Source organism: Rosa rugosa, chromosome 1, assembly GCF_958449725.1.
Source record: "Rosa rugosa chromosome 1, drRosRugo1.1, whole genome shotgun sequence".
Taxonomy (NCBI): domain Eukaryota; kingdom Viridiplantae; phylum Streptophyta; class Magnoliopsida; order Rosales; family Rosaceae; genus Rosa; species Rosa rugosa.
Window position 1 is genome coordinate 67,895,457 of NC_084820.1, and position 24,336 is coordinate 67,919,792.

Sequence of the window (24,336 nt, forward strand, 5' to 3'; positions counted from 1 at the left end):
TAAGATCACTGACCTTAATGGAAGTATTCACAGTTGAAGGCAACACTGCCGGTATATGATTTGGAATGCCAGGGACCCAAGGGTCCACCCAAGCTCTCACATGCTCTCCATCTCCAATCTGCCATAAGGATCCTTGAACAATTAACTCCCTTGTAGAGAAAATGCTTCTCCAAGAATAAGATGGAGATGCATGAGCCTCTGCAGTCCAGAAAGTACCTCCAGGAAAATATTTGGCCTCATAGATCCGAGCAATAAGGGATGAAGGATTGTTAATAATTCTCCAGGCCTGTTTTGCCAACATCGCCGAATTAAACTCTGATAAACTTCGAAATCCAAGTCCTCCTTCTTCCTTAGGGTTGCACAAAGCATCCCAGGATTGCCAATTTTTTTTTAGTATTTGAAAATTTGATAAGAGGTGTAAAAGGCATAGAGGTCAAGTGAATAAATTTAGAGGTTTTAATAACGGATGTGAGATTAGGCCTTCCAGCTAGGTCAATCCCAACTTAAAAAAAAAAAAAAAAAAAAGATTAACGTCAACCTATGCTAACACTCTTTCTTAAGTCCACTTACGTGCACGCTCCATTATAGTTTATAGCCACTGAAAATTACAAATGTCATCAAAGATCTCAGTCAGGGTGACGGGTCAATCAGTACTCCATTAGCCTCTCCCTCAACCCACGGCATCTTCCTCCCTTGTTCCTACCTCAGTGTTTTGTTTCTTTCTCCATTCTCATCTACTGCAACACCATCAAAAAACACAACCCAGAAGGCCAGAAGAGAGTAGCTATAGCTCTAGTATGTCTGCTCAAGCTCCCACCATTCCTCTCCTCACTCCTTACAAAATGGGAAAGTTCAATCTATCTCATCGGTACTTGCCTAATCTTTGCTTCAGTATTATATAATTTCATGATCAAGATGGCTAAAAGCCCAACAATTTTTTTTTTTCTATATAGCAGGGGCCTTATGTTCTGCTTTAAAGTGGTTCTTCTTCACATAGTAATTAATAGGCGTTTGTTATGTCCCAGTTGGCTAACAAGAAAAATGAAGGTGTTTCTGCTTCTGTTTTCTCAAATTAAGTGTGAAGCATAGTCATACAGTTTATATTGCTCTGTATGCATTGCCAGATAATTTGGTATTTGATGCTCTTACTTCTGCATGTTATGTGCTCTGTGTACTTCTCTTGGAAAAAGCCTCTTATGGTATCAAAATGCTGCATTCTTTACAAGTTTAGGTGTACTGAGTCCCTTTAATAGTCGGGTTTCTAGCCTTCTTGCTCATAAGAATTCCTATGTATTTGGGATTTTTCAAAACTGGGGCTGCTGGTGTAACTACATCTTTTAATCTTTATAAATAAGATTTAATACACAAATATTATGAAGGTACGTACCAAATAATATAATTTGGAAGGAACAAACATTAGCATCATCAAGAAGCACCAAAACATGAATGCAAGATCTGCATAATGTTGCCTAGCTAGGACTAATACATGGTTTGATTTTCCCTTGACCTGGATGATACATTCATGGGGTTTGAATCACATGAAGGATTTTTACACCTGAATCAGTACTTCCCTTGTACGAACCTAGCTTGAGTTCATGAAGGTATATGATGCCGGGAAATAGACCAATTTTATATGACCCTTCAATTCGAATTAGCAAAAGCAATGTCTCCTTGCATAATATGGATTCCAAACATTGATGATCTGGATGTGAATGAGTCGATTACTTGTCCCTTGGTTTATTAGTGAATTATCTCTTCAGGGATTGTGAAAGATGTTAAATTTTGATATTAATTGTGATTTATCAACTAGTAAAGGATGTGTCTTTTCAGTCTCGATTGTTTAATATATGACTGTTCAAGGAAAACCTAATTTGTGTTTAGCCCAAACTCTAGGTTACTTGACCTAGTGGTAATAGGATTTAATTAGAAGGATCTAGAATCCTAATCAATGTAGAATTACTTTCCTTGTATGATTGAGATTCTATGCATTGTAATCCTCTATATAAAGAGGCCCCTATTATCAATGAGTATACACAGCGAATTTCTCTCTACCAATTTCAGTTTCTCTACAACACGTTATCAGCACGAAGCCCTAACCCTGAAACCCTAAATTCGTAGCCTTCAAATCCCAGAAACCACCGCCGCCCACCTTGAAGCTCAATTGCCAGCGAAAATAACAGAGGAAGAAGAAAATAAAGAAAAAGAAAGAAGAAGAAGATGGTAGGCGTGGCCCACTGCCACAAGAAGAAGAAAATAAAGTAAAAGAAAGAAGTGGAGGGGGAAGACGCGGCCACAAAGGAAAAGAAAGAAAGAAAAACAAAGGGGCCCGCAGCAAAAGAAAAGAAGATGCGGCCCACTGCAAAAGAAAAGAAAAGGAGGCAGCAGCCCATCTGACCCACTAACCCGACCAAGCCCACTGCTGCACCTGGCCCACTGACGACACCAGGCCCAAGCCTTCGGCCTAGAAGTTCACTGACGTCATCAGCCACGTCAACGCCCAGTCAGCACCAGCTCCCCGGTCAACGACCGGTCAACGCCGGTCAACGACCGGTCAACCCTCCGGTCAACGACCGGTCAACCTATTTCCGGCCGACTTCCGGCGACTATTCCGGCCAACTTTCCGGTGACTTTTCTGGCCAACTTTCCGGCGACTTTTCCGGCCAACTTTCGAGTCAAGATTTCCGGCAATTTTTCAAGGTAAACTTTTCTAAAAGTTCCCGTTTTTGAAGTTTTTATTACTTTTCTCTTCTTTTCTCGGGGACTTCCAACATCCCTTCTTCTACCCCCCTTTCTTTATTATAGGGAAGACCAAATTAAGCCGAACTGTGGGGGTTCGTGCTCACTCCAAGCTTGGAGCTTGTAGAGTCCTCCAAACTTAGAGTTTGTTGAGAAGAAAACGATCGACCACATACATTGTTGTTTCGATCTAATCCAACCCCTCTTGGAATCGAATTTCTTGGAAGCGACTACGCTCGGAAATTCCTAATTTCTTGGAAGCGACTACGCTCAGAAATTTTATATGTTTTCGTGGTAGCCTTTTCACGCTCCGAAACTAACCCTAATTTCTTGTTCTCTTTCAGGATGAGTAACCTGAACAAATTGGACTTTGCTCCATTGGGAACAACTGGCTCTGAATATCACAGGTGGGTTCGTGATATCCGCCAGCATCTCAAGGCCGATGGAATCTTGAATACGATTCTCGAGCCTAGCCAGGACGTGCTAACTGTTGAGCAAGCTCAAGCTTTGGAAGCAAATAGAGCAGCCTTCGAGGCAAATAAGGCGAAAGCCATCATCCTAATGACTCGTCATATGGATGATTCGCTCCAGTACGAGTGTATGAATGAAGAAGACCCCAGAAAGCTGTGGGCCTCACTCGAAGAAAGATTTGGCAACGTCCGTGACTCCCTGCTTCCTGACCTAGAAGTGAGATGGCATAGCCTCCGCTTCTGTGATTTCAAGTCAGTTCTTGACTACAACTCGGAAGTACTTCGCATTAAATCCTTAATGGAATTCTGTGGTAAAGAGATCGCAAATGCGATGTTGATTGAGAAGACTCTCTCTACTTTCCCTGTCTCTGCATTGATGGTTGCTAAGAACTATCGAATCAATGTTAATGCAAGACGAATCACAAGGTTTCATGAGCTCATTGGAGCTATGAATGTCGCTGAAAAGCATGACAACATCCTTGTGAAGAACTGTAATTCGAGATCCGTGGGAACAGAGCATATTCCGGAATCCAATTATAGTCGCGCCCTAAAGAGAGGGCGCCAAGAGCGAAACCCTAATATTAGGGATACTTCTGGACGTTCTGGTCCATGTAATCGCTCTACTTGGGAAGGTAATCGCCAAAATAGGCGAATACGAAACCGAAGAGGTAAACGTGGAAAGAGAGAGGGAGGCAACGCCTCTGGCCATGTTGGTGGCGCCACCAACACTATGAGCCATCTAAATGACGCTTTCAAAGCGCCTCAATCAATAGAGTTTGAGCAAAGAGATGTATGTTCTCGATGTGGAGTGTCTGATCATTGGGCACACATTTGTAGAGCTCGTGAAGAACTTGTCACCGCCTACAAAGCATATTGTGAAGCAAGAGAAGCTCACTATGTGGAACAAGAAGATCAAGAAGATGATCTAGAGTGAAGGGTTAAAGACTACAAATCCGGCTCGGATCAATAGATCGTCAATTCTGTTTAAGTCTTTATTTTCCAAGAGATGTAGGCAATTGCCATATCATTTTTGTAGTAGATGCCAATGCTTTTGTCTCTCTTCAAAGTAGGCGTACTCAACGTAAATGTGATGTCTAGGAAGGTTTTGAGATTAGTGGTACTTAAGCGAGCTTTGCTCCACCGACATCTCTCTACTTACCTGGTCACATTTGCGTTGGAATTACCGAAAGAAGTTAGACGACTACCATTGTTTTGCATTAGCTAGCATTTGGATTAGATTCTCCTAATGGTTAAGAGACAATGATGTACTCCGTTGGCTTATGAATAAAATTTTGAGTTCTTTTCATTATGACTCCATTTTGATTCATGAGCATGTTACTTTGTGACTACGATGGCTGGGCCATCAGTATTAATTCAAGGACATGGAATAGCCCAAGTTCTCTTTGCCAAATGGCACCTTGATTAATGTCACAGAAACTCTCTACGCTCCTAGGGCAACTCGCACCTATGGATAGCCAACGGATTCCATGCGACAACGCATGTAGAGAACAGAAATGAGTTCCTTTGCAATGCCTCTAATGATTGCGAACGATGGCGCATCTTAGAGAAGTTTATGTGTCTCTCTAGTGGACTCTATGTCACTATTCGAGCTATTAAATCCAATAAAGTTATGAGAGAAGATCTCTTGGATTTAGACACATATTGGCTTTGTCACGACAGGATAGATCATCCTAGTCATGACATGATGATCCGTCTACTGAAGACTTCACACAGACATCCATCATTTTGAGCAAAATGAAGCAAGAATCAAAAATTGGTTCCTGGACTTAGCAAGACCGCAACAATTGTAGCATCTGGCGCTGCAGCTGTCTTGGGGCGCCATATGGCCGCCCAAGTCCCTTGTGACAACGCCATATATGGCGCTACCCATGGCCATGACGCCATGGAGGTCAATCCCCATGGTTATAACGCCATGGATGCCACTTCCCATGGTCATGACACCATGATGGGTGATGTAGTCACAAACTTTGCTTCAATATGCGTTTCAAACGCTTAGGCCCAACCAAAACTCTCATTGGTTGCTTCTAAGGCCTCTCGCTCATTTTACTAAGCCATTTCCTTAGGAAAATTAGGACTGAGACCGTCCTATGCAAAGGATATGAACATACTCATTATGTTCTTACATAGAATCCGTAGGGATTTTGTGGACTGATTCCACCAACTTGCGGACATTTAAATATCTCATGATGTTGGTTGATATGCAAACACGCTGGTCACGTGTTGTGCCATTGTCCACTTGTAATGCTGCTTATGAAACACTCCTAGCACACATCATATGACAACGGGCTCACTCCCCGAATCATCCTATTCAGTCAATTGGACTTGACGATGCTAGAGAGTTTACATCGAAGACTTTCGATGGTTATTGCAATGGGACTGATGTTGGACATCATATTCCCATGTACACACCCAAATGGTCTCACGGAAACGACTACGATGGTAGTCAAGACATTGGTAATGCGCACCAATCTCCTTATATCCGCTTGGGGTGATGCAATATCGCATGCAGCTATGCTAATTCGTCTACGACCTACCACCACTCAATCTACCTCGGCGTTACAGCTAGTGACTGGGTACAAGTATCGTACTTACGCATATTTGAGTGTGCCATTTATGTGCCAATTGCGCCGCCACAGCGCTCTATGCTGGGTCCATACAGACGAATGGGCAACTACGTTGGATTTGAGACTCCAACAATCGTCCGCCACTTCATACCCTTGCTAGGCGATCTCCTTACCGCTAGATTTGCGGATGTCACTTTGATGAGACAGTCTTCCCGTCGTTAGGGGGAGATAAGAACACGAATGTTCAACAGGAACGACAGGAATTGTCGTAGTCTGTCTCCACTATGTCTCATCTTGATCCCTGTTAAAGTGACGAGATCACACATCTGCTGCAAATATGCCTGCAAGGAAGTACGTCCCTACCAGAGGACGTAGCGCCACCCTACACGGAGGTAGGCATGGCGCCAACGCCAATGAGAGTGGCACTCTGGCGTTATAGGCCATGGTCCCAGCTAGGATGCGTGGGAGGCCCGTGGGTTCGAAGGATACTTTGGCACATTCCAATCCTTTGATCATCAAGACGTGGGATAGAAACTCCATCATAATGATGATGTAGTTGCGCATGCGCATGAGTTTGTTGAGTCTGATGATATCGAACCACGCTCCGTTGATGAATGAATGCCAACGTAGAGAGATTTGGCCTAAATGGAAAGATGCGATCCAGGTTAAGATGGATTCTCTAACGAAGAGGAAGGTTTTCTGAGCTAGTGATTCCAACACCTCCTGACATAAAACATGTTGACTAATGGGTCTTCGTTAGAAAGCGTGATGAGAAAAAGAGATGACAATCTCGCCTTATGGCGCAAGGCTTCTCACAAAACGCCCTGGAATCGACTACGATGAGACATATTCTCTCGTAATGGATGTCATTGCACTCCACTACCTTGTCAGTTTGGTAGTTTCCAAATAACTGAACATGCAGCTTACAAATGTGGTCACTACGTATCTCTATGGGGATCTAGATACGGAATATACATGAAGGTTCATGGTGAACTTCATTTACCCAAGTCAAGTGGCTCTAGACCACGGAGCGCGTTTACAAAGAGGTTGAAACACTCACTAAAGTGACTACTTGATTGGGAAGGGATATGCCCACGCGTTTCCATAACAAGTTTCGGATTCTATCGCGGTTCATGTTGGACATGATCTTCATTAGAAGCCCTTAAAGAGTTAAGGGAAACCGCTGAACACTAGAAATCCGAGTTTGAGATGAAGGATTCTGGGAGAACACGATTATGTCTCGGTTTGGAACTTGAGCATCGTGTTGATAGATGCTTAGGCATTTTGACAAGGTCAAACCTTCAAGCACCCCCATGATCGTCCGTAGTCTTGATCCTGAAAAGGATCCTCTTCGTTCAAAGGATGATGACGAAGATGCGCTAGGGGCAGAGGGGCAGAAATGCCCTAGTTAAGTACAATATGCGCATTATTGTACTTAGCTCCATGCACAAGACCGAACATCTCATATATTGTGAACTTGTTAGCTAGATATAGCTCTGCGCCAACGCGACGCCATTGGATTGGTGTAAAAGATATCTTTCGATACTTGAGATGTACGATTGATATGGGCTTGTTCTATCCCTACAGAGAGATGATGGATTCGGACCCATCACACACCAGGAACGCCGCCAACACTGGCCTGCGTCCCCTCTCCCCATCCCAAAACGAAGTTAGCGTTTTGGAAGGTTTTGCTGATGCTGGGTATCTCTCTGACCCACACAAAGGTCATTCCCAAACTGGTTAAGTGTTCACCATGGGTAAAGACTGCGATATCTTGGAGGTCTACAGAATAGACCCTAGTCGCTATATCTTCGGACCATGCAGAGACTATTGCTCTTCACGAAGAGATTCGTGAATGTATATGGATTGGATCCATAATTACGCATGTTCGAACAATTGTGGTTTGAAGTCTACCATAGATGAGCCTACGAGCATTTAGGATAATGTAGCTTGTTTTGAACAAATGAAGTAAGGCTACATCAAAGCGACAACACCAAGCTTAATCAGCAACAACAGACTCTCCTCAAGATCAAAGTGAATTAGGTTCGATCTGAGGACAGTGTGGCAGACTTGCTCACTAAGTCATTGCCTAAATTCCACTTTCGAGAAACATATTGGTAACATCGTTTACGGAAGTTATCTTAACTCCCATGACCGTAGTCATCAGGGGGAGATGCAGACATCAGGGGGAGATGTCTACATGTATGGTCTCGAAACGTGAAGGGTGTGTTGTGCTCTTTTTCCCCTTCGACCGAGGTTATTTTTGTCCCACTGGGTTTTTGTTACTCGGCAAGGTTTTTAACGAGGCAACGAGAGAAGCACCGCGTTTGGGCAACACAAGGGGGAGTGTTCAAGGAAAACCTAATTTGTGTTTAGCCCAAACTCTAGGTTACTTGACCTAGTGGTAATAGGATTTAATTAGAAGGATCTAGAATCCTAATCAATGTAGAATTACTTTCCTTGTATGATTGAGATTCTATGCATTGTAATCCTCTATATAAATAGGCCCCTATTATCAATGAGTATACACAGCGAATTTCTCTCTACCAATTTCAGTTTCTCTACAACAATGACTTCTTTATTGGGGAAATTCTAGTGTAGTGGTGGGTATCTCATACCCGCATTTACAAAAGTGAGAACAAATTTTGTTGTCAAAGTTGTAATTTGAGTCCTACTTTGTGTAATTTTAGTTCTAATAATGGTAATTACACCTCTTACGACATTTTACAAGTTTTTGAACAAATTGTTGTCAATGTTGTAATCTTAGTTCTAATAATGGTAATTACACCTCTTACGACATTTTTACAAGCTTTTGAACAAATTCGTTGTCAATGTTGTAATTTTTGTTTAATTATATGTAAATAGTGTAAATGAATATGGTAACTTTTGTTCTCAATGTTGTAATTTTGGTTCAAATACTAGTAAATTTTTGTTCAAATAGTTGTAAATGAGGGTATCTCATACCCACCAGTACACTAGCTTGTCTCTCTTTATTGTGTGGTTACACTTCTTAAAATTTTATTGCTAAGCAAGATTCCATAAGGATTAGGGGCTTGAAGGCTAATAATCCATTTTCCTTTGAAACCTATCATGGGCCACGTAGGTGTATAGTGCTTCAGTACCCTAACTAGAATGTTCATAAGATGCTCGTAGTTATAAATCATAGAGTTGCTTTCTCTTCTCCAGAGTTGTTTTAGCACCCTTGACTAGACAGAGATCATACAACAATCTTCCTCAACCGCATGCCATCTTATATTACTCTCAGCGAACAACCAATGCGGGTCTTTTAATAGCTGAAGCCAGTGGAGTTTCTAATACAGCTCAAGGGTAAATTTAGTTAGAGTGACTTTCTAGTTTCATTGATGATTTCATATCTAATGACAAACATTCCCTTGAGTGTTTAGTGTTTTTCATGTGCGAAGGTACGCGGATATGCCTGGTTTATGGACAAAGGAACAAGTTGAAGCATGGAAACCCATCGTTGATGCAGTTCATGCTAAAGGTGGTGTATTCTTCTGTCAGATCTGGCATGCGGGAAGAGTTTCAAATAGTGGTGCGTTCTTCATATAGACATTTATGACTTCACTTTCATAGTTTCATCATAGAAACAATTTTGAACATAAGTAAAAATTAGGGCATTGACGCATCATGTTCTTTAATTTATCATGAAAAGCATTTTCAGGAAAAACTCAGTTGCAATGAAAGAAGTTTGATATATAAAATAACTCAGAATTCAGCGGAAGTGTAGAAGTAAATGGATTTGACTGTTGATATTGTTGCTCAATCTGTCATACATGCATTTATGACTTGCCAAGATCCCAGGTTGGTGTGATAAACAGAACCATGATATGGTGATTGCTGAACCATGTAGTAAGCTTGATGGCAAGTAATAGTACTTTTTGTCATCAATATTATCAATATTGGTGATGCTTCTGTTGTTGTGGCTGGCTATTAATCACTCATCAGTGGATTTGATAATCCTCAGACAAGGTCTCTTGTGTTCAAATTGTGATTCTTATCTGTTATACTTTCAGCTTTTCAACCAAATGGACAGGCTCCGATCTCTTGTACTGACAAGCCACTAACCGCTCAAGTACTATCTAATGGTGTTGATGTTGCTGAATTCACACCTCCAAGGCAATTAAGGACAGATGAAATCCCACAAATTGTCAATGACTTTAGACTTGCTGCAAGGAATGCAATCGAAGCTGGTAATTTTCCTTCAACTTGATTATGAAATAAAACTTGGAAGACTAATTTTGAGCTCAAGCAAAATATACTGTGATTAACTGATCAAACAGAGTAAAAGGGAATAGACTTACTCAAATAGATACATGCAGATTAGTTCCATACGTATTCTATGAGGTTTAGTTGATATAGGCAGAAACTACATAAACACATAATGGCATGAATTGAGTTCAACTCCCCCTGTTAGGAAAAGGAAAAAAAAAACAGAGTTATTCTTGACCCTGCAGATCAAGAATAATTTTAGTAGTTTTGGCCGCTGAAAATGGAAAAAGGGAGTCTACCTCTTTGCTTGTGTAATAAAAAATGGTTTATATCTTCCAAATTGCAGATTTGCTTTTAGTTATCTAAATCACTCCTTGGTGTCCAAATGTGACCCTCTTAAGAGTAGGGATTTCAGAAAAGAACTCAATGTTAGAGCTATAATAGATTAAGTTTTACTGACAAGTTTTGCCTTTTGCCTATAGAAGGTCTCTGACTTTTGCTAATCATAAAATCTTGAGTAGCTAATATCATTAGTACTTTGTCTGATATAGGCTTTGATGGGGTTGAAATTCATGGAGCTAATGGTTACCTTATTGATCAGTTTATGAAAGACCAAGTGAATGATCGAACAGACCAATATGGTGGATCTCTAGAGAATCGCTGCCGATTTGCTCTGGAAATCATTGAAGCAGTTGTTAATGAAATAGGAGCAGACAAAGTTGGAATTAGATTATCTCCATTTGCCGACTATATGGAATCAGGGGATTCAAACCCTGAAGCATTAGGCCTTTATATGGTTCAATCCTTAAACAAATATGGGATTCTGTACTGCCATGTGATTGAGCCAAGAATGAAGGAAGCTGGAGTAAAGAGTGAAAGTGCTAGCAGTCTTCTACCCATGAGAGAAGCTTTTAGTGGTACCTTCATGGCTAGTGGTGGTTTTGACAGGGAAGATGGGAACAATGCAGTGGCTGAGGGTCGTGTAGATCTTATTGCTTACGGCCGTTGGTTCTTGTCTAATCCAGATTTGCCAAAGAGATTTGAGCTTAATGCTCCTCTAAACAAGTATGACAGAAGTACTTTCTATACTTCTGATCCAGTTGCTGGTTACACTGATTATCCATTTCTTGAAACCACTGCTTAACTTTCCAGCAGCATTTGGAGGCTTCAACAGACTTTATTTTGAAAGTGTGCTGTAAAAAAAAAAAATAAATAAATAAAAAAAAGGATTACCCCTCTGTTTCTTGTTTTCAATATTTTGAAAGTGTGCTAAATTTATTCGGTTAGAGTTGAATAAAAGCCTAGTATGAAGTTCGAAATATAATAGTGAGTCGGGCACAAAATAAGGGTGAGGCTGAGTTGTGCTGAAACCCACCCAAGTTTTTTGAAAAGGGAAAAAAGAAAAATCTAATATAAATTCCTCAGATCAAGCCTATTAGCTCAGCCATTAAGTTCAGCAAAGAGAACCGACAACTAGCAGCAATTAATATCTCCGAATTAAGAACCTGATTAACCATCAAAAAGTTAAAGTAATTGTTGTAGTCTCACTCCTTTTGAAGTTTTGATTAGCCTCCATCATAGTATTAGAACAGCAAAAGAACAAAAAAACAAAAAAGAATTTGAGAGTCCCTTGTCAAAACTTCAAAACGTTTGACCGTTTGACTATAATCCATATGCATAAATATATGCATTAGACAACATAAGGTTAATTTAGGTCTGGTCTCTATTGTGAGTCTTGCTTTAGTAGATCCCTTAAATTTGTTGAGTTCAATGGCTTGCATTTGTTCACATCAAATTTCAGGTTGGTTTGACATCGTTGATCACCTTGTTCACATATTAGGATCCATTCATATTATTAAATATTAATTTCCATATATATTATTTTCTTTATGGAGAAAATTAGCACATTAATTTTGGAAATTTATGACCCCTATTGAAACCGTGTACATTCAATTTTTTTCTTCCAAAAGTACATTCATATTTCAACATCAAGCTAAATACCAGTTGGTTGTCGTCGTGGCCTCAATAAAAAGACAGTTGAACAACCCTAATCATTGGTGTCAAAACTGTCCCATAATGCAGACCTAACCAAATTAATGGAAATGAGCTCCCATCCAGCACAGGGATCAACTCCAGCTAATTAATCTGAAAATAATTCTCTATCACAAAAAGTTAACGCTGTTACCCTTGACCATCTTTTGTCTTATGTAAATCTTTGTATAATATTAATGTGGTATTGACGAACATAAGCCGTGATTTGAGGTACCCAATTCATTGATTTTCTTACCAACCTTACATTGTTTATACAACCTCTAAATACATGAATATAACAGAGAAGAAGGAAACAAATGGTGAGAATCTTTATACAGAAGCTTCCAATAACACAGTAATAGAAAGAGAGAGTACTATACGTGTGTGACCAACATTCCATACTAGCACGTCTTTGCTTTCACCAGATCGTGTTTCTGTCATTGTCATTGTCATTGTGAGCTAGCTTCACTACTGGTGATCGATCTTCAGAGACGTTTTGTTTCTGGGAGATCGAAGAAGATGAAGTTTGGGAAGGAATTTGTGTCCCAAATGGTGCCGGAATGGCAAGAAGCGTACTTGGACTACAACTCACTCAAGGCTCTCTTGAAAGACCTCTTGCGTTTTCAACAGACCAGAACACCAACAGCAATGGCTTCAACTCCAAATGGTTCAGTTTTGAACAGGAGGGCATCCCTCTACAGAGCCTTTAGTGGGCTAACAAGCCGGCACAGGGACTCTCCGAGGGCGAAAGAGGATGAAGAGATTCTTGTCACTGAAGATGGGGAGGATGGGAGGTACCAGACGTTTGTGACGGTCTCGGATGAGGAAAGAGGGTATGAGGTTAAGTTTTTCAATGAGCTTGATCATGAGTTCAACAAAGTGGTTGGGTTCTACAAGAAGAAAGTTAAAGAAGTGGTGGAGGAGGCAGATGAGTTGAGTAGACAGATGGATACTTTGATTGCTCTGAGGCTCAAGGTAGATAATCCTATGGTGGATTTTGGGGATGGTCCAAATTCAGCTGTTCATCCCATAAATGGCAGAAGAGCAGGTAATGATTTGATGATATGATTTTTTGTTTGAATTGGTATGTAACTATGTATAGTGTATTGGATTTTGATTTTTTTGTTTAATTTTTTTTTTCATGGATTCATATGGATTATGATTCTTGAGAGAAATTTCAAATGTGGGTTTGGTTCTGAAGGAGGGCAGCACATGGATGTGATTGAGGAAGTGGAGATGATGGAAGATGAAGACAGAGGAGACAATGAACCAAAAACTAGAACCCAGAAGGCAAATGGAGGTATAGAGGGCTTTAAACCTCCTCAATTAGAGATTTTGGAACATGTAAAGATCAATGTCGCACCAGAAACTCCGGTCTCAACTCTGAAAGGGATCATCCTCAACAGTGAAAATCAAGAGCTGTCATTCAGCAAGAAAGAATTGAGGAAAGCAGAAGAGCAAATGAAACAGGCTTTCAATGAGTTCTACCAAAAGCTTCGGCTTTTGAAAAGTTACTGGTATTGCTAGAACAAAAACTAGATTTCTGTCCTTTTCATTTATGCAGTAGAGTGTACTAACTAACATTTGCCAAATACTGTATGGATGAAACAGTTTCTTGAACCAATTGGCTTTCTCAAAGATCATGAAGAAACATGACAAGGTTGGATCACGTTCTTTCCAATTTCATCAATCTGAACCAGATGCTATTTGTTCCAAGGCCTGTTAATAATGACTTGCAACTGTGTTATTGCAGATCACTTCAAGGAATGCATCAAAGGTTCACTTGAACATGATGGAAACCTCTTATCTCGGGACCTGTGATGATGTTTGTTATTCTTCAACTTTTTGTCTACTATCAATTCAAGGGACATATATATGATCTCCATCTGAAACTTTGCATTGTGAACCATCTGTTTTTGCCTTCGCAGGTTACTAGGCTTATAGAAAGGGTGGAGGCTACCTTCATAAAACACTTTGCAAATGGAAATCACAGAAAAGGAATGAAGACATTAAGACCAACAGCCAGAAGGGAAAAGCATAGAAGTACATTTTTCTTGGGTAAGAACATATTTGTCCTCATAGAATCAAATGTACTTTTTTCCTTTTGGGACTAGTCAGTGTGGAATATTGTACAAATTTTTTGAGGTTTCAATGTTGATCGAGGAGGAACTTAAACTAGATGTTAATGATCACTATACTGTTCTTGGTCTACAGGACTGTTCTCTGGGTGTTCAATTGCACTTGTAGTGGCCATTATAGTGCTTATACATGCAAGAGGTCTCCTTGAAAGTGAGGGGCGTAGCCTGTACATGGAAAACATATTTCCTCTTTACAGGTTAGAGTTTACATGTGTACCTATGAAGAAAGTTGGACCTCAGTAATCAGTAGCATATATAGTTGAGTTTTAAGTTCAAAGTAAAACTTTTCTGTACCTGTTGCAGCTTGTTTGGATTCATAGTCCTTCATATGGTCGTCTTCTCAGCAAATATATATTACTGGAGGCGATACCGAGTAAATTTTTCATTTATCTTTGGCTTTAAGAAAGGCACAGAACTGGGGTACAGACAGTCTTTCCTCATGAGTTCCGGCCTTGCAGTTCTGGCATTGGCTGGTGTCCTCTCAAATTTGGATATGGAGATGGACCCAAGTACACAAAGCTTCAGAGCCTTGACAGAATTAGTCCCTTTGGGTCTAGTCATTGTAAGAATTCAGACAAAAATCATTAACATCTTGATAACTTGCTTTATGATCATTCTTCATTAATATCACTTTTGCAGGTTCTGGTTGGTATAATGTTATGTCCTTTCAACATAGTATATCGTTCCTCCCGATTTTTCCTCATCCAAGCTGTAGTACATTGCGTTTGTGCTCCTCTGTACAAGGTAATTGAAGTTAAATTTCTTCAACTTAGACAGAGTAGCCAAATATACTCAAGTGTAGCTACTGAATTTTTTTGGTGTTCTTCTTGGTAGGTTACCCTCCAGGATTTTTTCTTGGCAGATCAGCTTACTAGCCAGGTAGAGAATATTCGAATTTCCTGATCATATAATATATACTTCTATTGATGAACATGATGTAGTTTGCTCACAACAATCCACTCAATGCCACTTAACAATCAGGTTCAGGCCTTCAGGAGTTTGGAATTCTATATTTGCTATTATGGTTGGGGGGACTTCAAAAAGAGATCACACAACTGCCTAGACAGCCATGTATACAAAACTTTCTACTTCATTGTAGCAATTATCCCATATTGGATTCGTTCCCTTCAGGTATTCACGGGTCAAAACTCATCTCTTATGCAGCAATGACGTGATCACACTATTGTTTAGGCTTCTTTGTCTATTCTATGGTTTTAACTGCGCACATTCTCTTGTTGCAGTGTCTGCGACGCTTGGTGGAGGAGAAAGATGGAATGCAAGGGTTAAATGGTCTGAAATACTTCTCAACAATTGTCGCAGTTGCCATGAGAACAAGTTTTGATATGAAAAAAGGGATGACATGGAAGATCCTAGCTATGACTAGCTCATTTGTTGCAACAGTTGTCAGTACTTACTGGGATATTGTCATAGATTGGGGTCTTTTGAGACGGAATTCTGAAAACCGTTGGCTCAGAGACAAACTCCTTATACCAAACAAAAGTGTTTATTTCGTAGCCATGGTAGGGATTATATGCTCTAAAATTGTTCTAGTGCCGTCATTTCTTTCACTCTTCTCATTTGACACTAATTTTCGTGAACTGCAGGTGTTAAATGTTCTACTGAGACTTGCTTGGATGCAGTCAGTATTAGGATTTCGAGAAGCACCATTCATCCATAGAACAGCCTTAGTTGCAATAGTTGCCTGTTTAGAAATAATTCGCCGTGGCATTTGGAACTTCTTCCGGTATATTTTACTTCCCTTTCAACCTTAAGTCTTCAATTGTCTCACCAGTTTTGGAGGGTGGAAGCTAAAACTAACTTGAACTAATGCAAAGCATTTATGTTGTATTACTAATCAGGTTGGAGAATGAGCACTTGAATAATGTTGGGAAGTATCGAGCATTCAAGTCTGTACCCCTACCTTTCAACTATTACCATGATGAAGGCAAGAGCATATAAACATTCATACCGTAGAACAGAGATGACAGGAGAAAAGTAGCAAAGTAGAGAAAGTTATAACATGTAGTGGAATCAGCGAAATTTTGTTTTCATGCCCCACATTATTTCAACAAACTATGATTTGGCATTTTTTTTCTTTTGGCATGGAGGGTGTACTCTGTAGATCCATTGCTGTTTCTGGCATCTAAGTTCTAACAAGGCTCATTTTGGCACCAGTGCAGCAATATTCGATCTCTGTTTTTTTAGCTTACATGGTTTGAGAAATTAGTCCATCCAAACTCCAATGTGTATAACCAAATTAGTCGTCACGTGATATTCTTTGGTTCATTACCTTAGCCGAAATAACATGATCCTACAATGTCCACTTCATGGATATATAATAACTCATCAAGTAAGGTATTGTTGTTCAACCTTACCTTTTCACATTTGAAAAGCATAACTAGAAGAACCAGTAATCAGCAAGTGTTCAACTATGGTCTTTTGAACTTAGCTAGAACGAGTTGGCTGTTGGCTTTTGTGTATTGTTTTCTAGTAGCAACTCTGAAGTGCTTTGTGTTGGAAAATTTAATATTAAATTATTTATTTTTCATAATTTGTGGATGAATAATATATTGAAAGTGTGTGAAGTTGAATAAATGTAAATGACTATGCAATGAGAAGTCATGGCTGATCACAAAAGATAACTTTTGGTGAAAAGTCATCTCTCCGGCCTCCAAAAGTCACTTTACATCTATAAAACACTTGCTACACCATATTCTAAAAGATAACTTCTTGAATTGTTTTTCCTCCTCTTCTTTTACATATGAGTTTTCCTAGTGTCATGGTATCCGATTGAGTCTTTTTCAAGAGAGAGTTCATACACAATCTAAGTTCGCTGTTCTTGAGGTTTTGAGTGCTACTACTACAAGAAGAAGGTCGTTGTATCCTGGGAGACGTTTGCCATTAAAATCCTTTAAGCACCGATGAGGAGGCAATTTCGTCTTAAGGACATAGAACCAAGTTCTAGACTCGACCATATTACTTAAGGTTTTTCTAACTTTTATCGGTTTTATTTTGGTAAGATTTATCTGCATAAATGTTTCTTGATTTTATTATAAATATAGCAATTAGACCAACATATTTACCAACACTTTGTGCAAGACAATCTTCAAATTATTCAAGAATAATCGTATCTTGTACATTATATCTGTTTCCTTGCGACACTTTGCATGAACCATAGCGGCTGTTGCAATTTCTTAAAGACAAATGCAGCTGCATGAATGCATATCTTCTTGAGTTATGACACGCTTGCTTTTAAGTTATAACCAGGTTTGGGAACTAATTTAAAATTTGCAGTCAGGATTCATCTAAGAGCAACTCCAACAATAGGGTTCAAAATCAGATTTTGTTGAATTATAGGACCTTTCATCTCCAACAATGAATTTTAGGGGGAGTTGGTCTTAAAATTATAGGACTTGGGTTCATCCTAAGTCTCATATTTGAGACTTTTCCAAGACCAATACTCGGATACTGTTCATGGGGCCCAGCAAATGGGTTATTATTTGCTTTTACTCAAATTGGCCCTATTTAATCTAACGGCTCAGATTTGAGGAAAAAAATGTGATCAATGGCTCTTATTAAATCAAGGGTTATTATTTCTATTTTGTTCCAAAAAAATTTAAAAAATTACCAAAAAATTGTGGGAAAAAAAAATAAAGAAAATTACACACAAGTGATCTTTTGAAACTTTAATTAGTGATAAGGCCACTTAATTTTTCTTATACACATAAGGCCACCTGCTTCTACAAATTAATTCATTCCTGACAATTTTACCCTCCTACTTAAGAAACTCAATTAATTCCATCAGCCTTACACAGTTACACCCGTACCTCTCTCTTTCTCTTCTCTCTCTCTCCTTCTCCGATCACAGTCTCTCTCACTCTCCTCGACCACAGGTTTTTCACGTCTTTGGTCTCCGCCTCCGATTCCGGCAACCACCGGCACTACGCTATCTCTTCCCCCATCTGATTCTGGCGACCACCGCCTCCGATCTGGTGAGATTCCAATCTATCCAAGCTTGCAAAACCTCGAAACGGCGCCGCCACGCCTAAAGACGACGAAGCTCCTATCGGAGTTACCTCACTGGAGTCCAACTCAGATCTCTCCGATTCTCTACTCGTCTCAGAAACCGAATGCTCGTAGTGAGGCCTCTGGTTTCTCTGTGAACTCTACCTTGTGCTCATACTTCGGCGGCGAGATTTCGTGCGAGTCAGGCAGATTCTCAGTTGGATCAGAGCTACCTCACTGGAGTCCAACTCAGATCTCTTCGAGAGAGTGGGTTCTTTCACCTCTTGCCCAGAATTGGGTTTATAAAGGCGTCGGCGGAGGAGGCTCTGTTTATGGACGTGGAGGAGGTCAGGAAGGTGTGTTGTGTTGTGGTGATGAATGGGAAGCGTGGGTGTAGTGTGTTGGAGAGATGGGGAAGTAGAAGTTGGGCCGTTTCCGACCAACCAGGTTGATCCAATCGATGCCGGAGATAGTTTTCTCGGTGAGTTTGTAGTTGGGCTTGTAAATGGGTTGGTTGTGCCTGATGCTGCATTGCTTGGGAACTTGTTTGGGTCATTGACTGTGGGGCAAATTGGACTGCCCAACTTGTTTTGTTCCTAATTGTTTTAGTTTTCGTTTGAGCAGAGATGTTGGTATAGCTGTAGCTTTGTTTATTAACAGCACAAAATGAGGGCATGTGAATTAGTACTAATTGCATTTTGACATGTTAGAATTGATTAACCTTTGCACTTAATAGATAGATGTGGTTAATGAAATTGGATCTTAATTTTACTCCTCATTGTGCAATTTTGATGTTATGGTATATATCTATGTTTATGATGGTGTTTTATTCTGGTTTGTGTTTGTTTTTGTGGTTGAATTCTGGCAATATTTGTCCTGCACTTGCATCATTTCAAAAACATAGCAAGTGAAGCGGTTTTCAATGTTGGTGAGAGTAGCTTTCGGAGTTGGTGAGAGTAGCTATCGGTTTTGGTGAAAGTAGCGTTTTGTTGTTGGTGAGAAGAGTTTTTGATGTTGATGAGAGTATCTTTTGTTGTTGGTGATAGTAACTTTTGGTGGTGATGATTGTAGCTTTTTGCGGTGGTGATAGTAGTTTTTGAAGTTAGTGAGAGTAGCTTTTGTTGGTGTTGAAAATAGTTTTTTGCGATGGTGATAGTAGTTTTTTACGTCGGTGAGAGTAACTTTTATTGATGGTGCGAGTAGCTTTTGATACTGGAGTAGCTCTCTAGTGTTAGTGAGAGTAGCTCGCTGGTGTTGGTGAGAGTAACTTTTGTTGTTGGTGAGAACAGCTTTTGCTGTTGGTGAGAGTAATTTTCTATTGCTTGTGAAAGTAGCGTTTGTTGCTTGTGAGAGTAGTTTTTTGTGTTGGTGAGAGTAGCTTTTAGTGTTGGTGACAGTAGCTTTTGTTGATGGGGATAGTAACATTTGGTTTTGGAGATCATAGGTTTTTTTGGTTAGGAGTAACTTTTGTTGCTAGTAATAGTAGCTTTTGTCACCTCGCCGAAGGTTTCCGGAAATCTCACCAGAGTAGCTTTTGTTGCTAGTGACAGTAGTTTTTGTTGCTAGTAATAGTAGCTTTTGTGACCTTGCCGGAGGTTACCGGAAATCTCATCAGAGTAACTTTTGTTGCTTGCGACAGTAGGTTTTAGTGTTAGTATGTGACAGTAGCTTTTGTGGTCACCGGAAATTGGCCGGAAGTCTGCCGAGACCCGCACGAAAGTTGGCTGGAGACCCGCAGGAGTTGGCCGGAGGTCGACCGGAGACCCGCCGGAGTTGGCCGGAGACCTCACCGGAGAGGAGAGAGGATGATTGTTAACTTTTTACTCTAGTGGCATTTATGTAAATATATTAATTTTTATATCCAAAATTTAACACATTTTTTATTCTAGTGGCCTTATGAGGGAAAAAAATAGTTTGTGGCCTTATGGCTAAAAGAATATTCAAATATGCACTTATATGTAATTAACCCAATTTGTAGGAAATTCTATAAATACCAACCCATTCTTTTCTATTTGGGATTTTGTCCATTTACCCCATTTTTAGAGATTTTTTTTCCCACTTACCCCATTAAGTTTTTTTAATTCTCTCTTACCCAAAACACTCTAAAGAGGTCTTCCCTAATACCCCATTAATTAATTTATTTTTTTAATACTATTTTACCCTCACTCCTTTGAAACTTAGAGAGAGAGAGAGAGAGAGAAAATGGAAGAGAGAGAAACCATAGGAGACTTCGCGCGGAACCCGGTCACCGGCGGCCGGAATCCGGTCAACTTTCGTCGGATTCCGGTCACCGGCCGTCTATTGCCCCCAATAGACGTCTATTGCCCCGATAGTCTATTGCCCCCCAATGGTCAATATCCCTTTCTATTTCCTCACACCAAATATCCTCCATCTCCTTCACAATTTTTCATTCATTCACCCATCTCCTTCACACCAAATATCCTCCATTCATTTAATAAAAAATTAATTAAATGAAAAGAATAATTTTTAAATATTATGATAAAATTAAAATTAATTTTTTTTACCATATTTAACTATATTAACATGCTTTTAATATAATATTCATCAACATTATACTCATATTATATTTTAATCAAGAATAGTGAAATAGCACCTCTATATAGCACCTCATTGTTGGAGATGAGAATTAAGTCATATATGAATAGTGCAATAAGGGGGTGCTAAAATAAGAATAGCACCCCCAAATAGAACCTATTGTTGGAGTTGCCCTAAGATCTTCATATGTCAACGAACAACCATGTTATGAGTCTGAGATGTTGATCAGTTACAGGCATTAAGCAAACAGAGTAGGGAATCTTACCGAGTATAATCATGCATTCTTCACCATGTTATCTTCCAAACAAAGAATGTATACTTATGTAACAGATCTTCTGATTGAAGTGATCAAATGTCTGAACGTGCCTAAAATTGAAAAATGGTCGACTGGCTAAAACTCAGCTCCCTCTGCCTAGTGCCTAGACTCTGCCCCAACCCACATTCTCTGTCCCAATGGCTGGCAACTACAATGGGGTACAGTATGCTTTAGCTCAGTCGACAGATAGCAGCAAAGGAAGTAGAGAGCGCGATTAGCATGACTTGCATAATAATTAATGGCAGATCGATACCAAAGTCGATTTGATAGAGCTGATAACAGTTAAAAGGTATAAGAACAACCGAATGAAGATAAATCAAACTTTAATGCTCCTCATGAAAATAGCATAAAGGAAGGAATTGGTTACCAGTTGGAACAGCTTCTAGAAAAAGAGCAATGAACTGTTTTATTCTTACACTGCATGCAGAAAATCCTCAACCATAAGGCTTATGCATGAGCACGCTCAAGCTTCGCCAATTAAAACATGTCAAATCTATATGTAAACCTGGATCTAGTCTTTGACGTCCTAGCTAATATATTAAATTTAATGTACTCCGAAAAGACCGGTACAGTTGGTAAACAATTTTATCTGTGGCAACAAGTTCATAGTCATCTGTAGAATCATCGGGAATTCCTTGAAAGTGTTGATGTCATAATTTGGTTCGACAAATACTTTTGACTTTTCAACTCATTCCACGTGGTACGCGTTGAAATGTCAAAGAGTCAACGTAGGACTCTGACCTTTCAACGCACTTAAACCTTTCATCGAGAAAGAAAAGATAACTCTAAGATGGAAATAATCATGACTAGTGAGATGCCTCACTTTGGTACTCCAAGTCTTCAACCTTGGATCTCCATCTCTTAAGTCTTGGACGGTCACCATGTAATTGACTCACCATCTTGGATGGCAAGGCAAAAACATATCATGACCTCACTACCAGATAGGCATAATCCAAAGGAATCAAGAGCCTCAACCCCCAAGACCAAGAGTTCGACCCCCAAGCTTAGAAGCCACGACCTCCAAGGCTAAGGCCTCGACTACCAGGATCACTCTTAGACAAAGTAGTTGCAAAGGAGACATGGTTAGCGGAAATCAAGGGCCAACTCTTGCCTATTAGGCCAGGTGTCGCGCTCTGATGATAGGTATGGTCGGAGGGCATGGTCCAAAAGTGACGTGAGAGGAAGAGACCACATAGTTGTGACATATGTCACCAACTCTGTCAGATGGAGTGTCAGGAAGCAGAAATCATGGGGCGGACACCCTGATTTTCGGGAAGAACCCATGCCTTCCCTCACCATCTCAGCCATCCCTCTCCTATAAATACTGCTCTTTCACAAGCAGAAGGGACTTCAACTCTCTCTTCTCTCCGAAAGCTATGCCAAAATGCATAGTCCTTTCCATAGAGCTCCGCCAACTCGAGGTGGTGGAAGCCCAACATCAGGTGGAGAAAGCCCGACGTGAGGCCATCAGTTCCACCCAAGAAAGGAGCTTGGAAGCCCAACATCAGGCGGAGGAAGCCCGACGTGAGGCCATCAGTTCCACCCAAGAAAGGAGCTTGGAAGCCCAACATCAGGTGGAGGAAGCCCGACGTGAGGCCATCAGTTCCACCCAAGAAAGGAGCTTGGAAGCCCAACATCAAGCGGAGGAAGCCCGACGTGAGGCCATCAGTTCCACCCAAGAAAAGAGCTTGGAAGCCCAACATCAGGTGAAGGAAGTCCGAGGCGAGACTATCAGTTTCACCCAACAAGGAGCTTGGAGGCCCAACATCAGGTGGAGGAAGTCCGAGACGAGACTACCAGTTCCACCAAACAAGGTAGCTTGGAGACCCAACATCACGTGAAGGAAGCCCGAGGCCATACCTTCAGTCACAAGAGGTGAACGACCAAGGCTAGGCACAAGACCACCAGGGCATACCTTCAGTCACAAGTGGACGACCAGGGCTACTCACGTAGTCAAACTAATCGAAGGGAAAGATAGGCCCACTTGAAGAAAACAACCCCACCACTTTACACTTGGATTTCAACGGAACTTCCGTTGACTCGTTGATGCCGAAATTGGCACCAACAAAGCACCTTCTTTTGAAATCTCCTTCCACCTTAAGATTGAAACAACGACGCAGATCAAGTGACTCAAGAGTTGGACAACCATCAAGAATGGCTTAAGCCCTTGTTAGTCACCCTATTTCCAGATATCTGGAGCTGTTGTAAACCATGCATTGTTCCCGCTATAGCAAGTGCAACGCCATCATCGTGTATTACCCCGCCACTACTCTTACGTCCGAAAACCTGATAATGGTGGTGAAGTCCAGCAAGTAAAAGGCCGTCCCAGTCATATCGGATATCGTGGCGCTTGTTCAGTTTCAGTGACTTCAAAAGAGGGCAGCAACTGCCGATGGCTTCAAGACCTGCAGTTGTGTATGCACTGTAAGAAATTTCAAGGTCCTCCAACAACGGAAGTTTGGAAGCCACTTGTTTGTACCCACATTTGCATGTCCACTCAGACATAGCTAATGTGCATAGTTAGATTGATTTCTAATTACAATGAGCCGCTCAAAAGGTAATTGGGGGCCGATAGATAGAAATATTGGCCAATGAATAATTGGACAATTCATTTTGGTCCAAGACAAGTCACATAAAAACTAAGGCCAATGGGAAGTTTCGAAAGTTAGGCCATTGGTTATCGGCCGGCCCGTAGTCGTCAATTTAAAAAGAGACTTATTGTCTAAAATATCATCGGCCGATTGTTCAAATCCCTCTAGTCAGTTTCCAACTCGAACTCAACTTAGAAAGATAATAGCCGATGTAGTTAGTAGTTCAATCAAATTGAAGTTCGTTAGCCGATGAAGAGAGTTCAATCCAAGGTAGTCTACTTCAAGATTAATTGCAGCCGTTGATGAACACATCAGAGTCGATCCAGATAGAGTCCAGCGTCAAGTCAGCCGACGATAAGTATTGGAGCCAAATCAAGATAGAGACACTGAGCTAAGAGGAAGCCGAATTCCACTCAACTTCAAAGAGCCAAGAGATCAGTTCAAGTCACAAAGCAGCCAATATATAAAGAAGCATCGACAGAAGACAATACACACACAACTCCAGAAACTCAAGCCATCAAGCTTTTCTTATTTTCGTGTTACCTTTTGCTTAGGTAGAAGTTCCGTCTGTTTCCCTAGTTTATTTGCTCTGCTAGTTACAATTTCAATTGCTTTAATTTCCTTGTAGCCTAGTATCGATTTTGAATTGTTCTCTTTGTTTTCTTTCAAACAGTAGTT

At 40.4% G+C, this 24,336-nt stretch overlaps 2 protein-coding genes across 2 annotated transcripts; both read left to right on the forward strand.

Moving 5' to 3' along the window:
- Nucleotides 1–661: 661 nt before the first annotated feature.
- Nucleotides 662–11,263, forward strand: LOC133745997 (12-oxophytodienoate reductase 2-like). The gene is made up of 5 exons (XM_062174155.1): nucleotides 662–868; nucleotides 8,978–9,118; nucleotides 9,214–9,344; nucleotides 9,826–10,002; nucleotides 10,573–11,263. The coding sequence occupies exons 1-5, from the start codon at nucleotides 798–800 to the stop codon at nucleotides 11,163–11,165; spliced, it is 1,113 nt and encodes a 370-aa protein (XP_062030139.1). The 5' UTR covers nucleotides 662–797; the 3' UTR covers nucleotides 11,166–11,263.
- Nucleotides 11,264–12,341: 1,078 nt separating this feature from the next.
- Nucleotides 12,342–16,399, forward strand: LOC133726363 (phosphate transporter PHO1 homolog 9-like). The gene is made up of 13 exons (XM_062153896.1): nucleotides 12,342–13,100; nucleotides 13,254–13,569; nucleotides 13,664–13,712; nucleotides 13,806–13,877; nucleotides 13,981–14,110; nucleotides 14,267–14,387; nucleotides 14,494–14,752; nucleotides 14,830–14,934; nucleotides 15,025–15,069; nucleotides 15,172–15,321; nucleotides 15,432–15,710; nucleotides 15,795–15,934; nucleotides 16,050–16,399. Exons 1-13 carry the CDS (start codon nucleotides 12,572–12,574, stop codon nucleotides 16,147–16,149), a joined length of 2,295 nt encoding a protein of 764 aa, XP_062009880.1. The 5' UTR covers nucleotides 12,342–12,571; the 3' UTR covers nucleotides 16,150–16,399.
- Nucleotides 16,400–24,336: the final 7,937 nt, after the last annotated feature.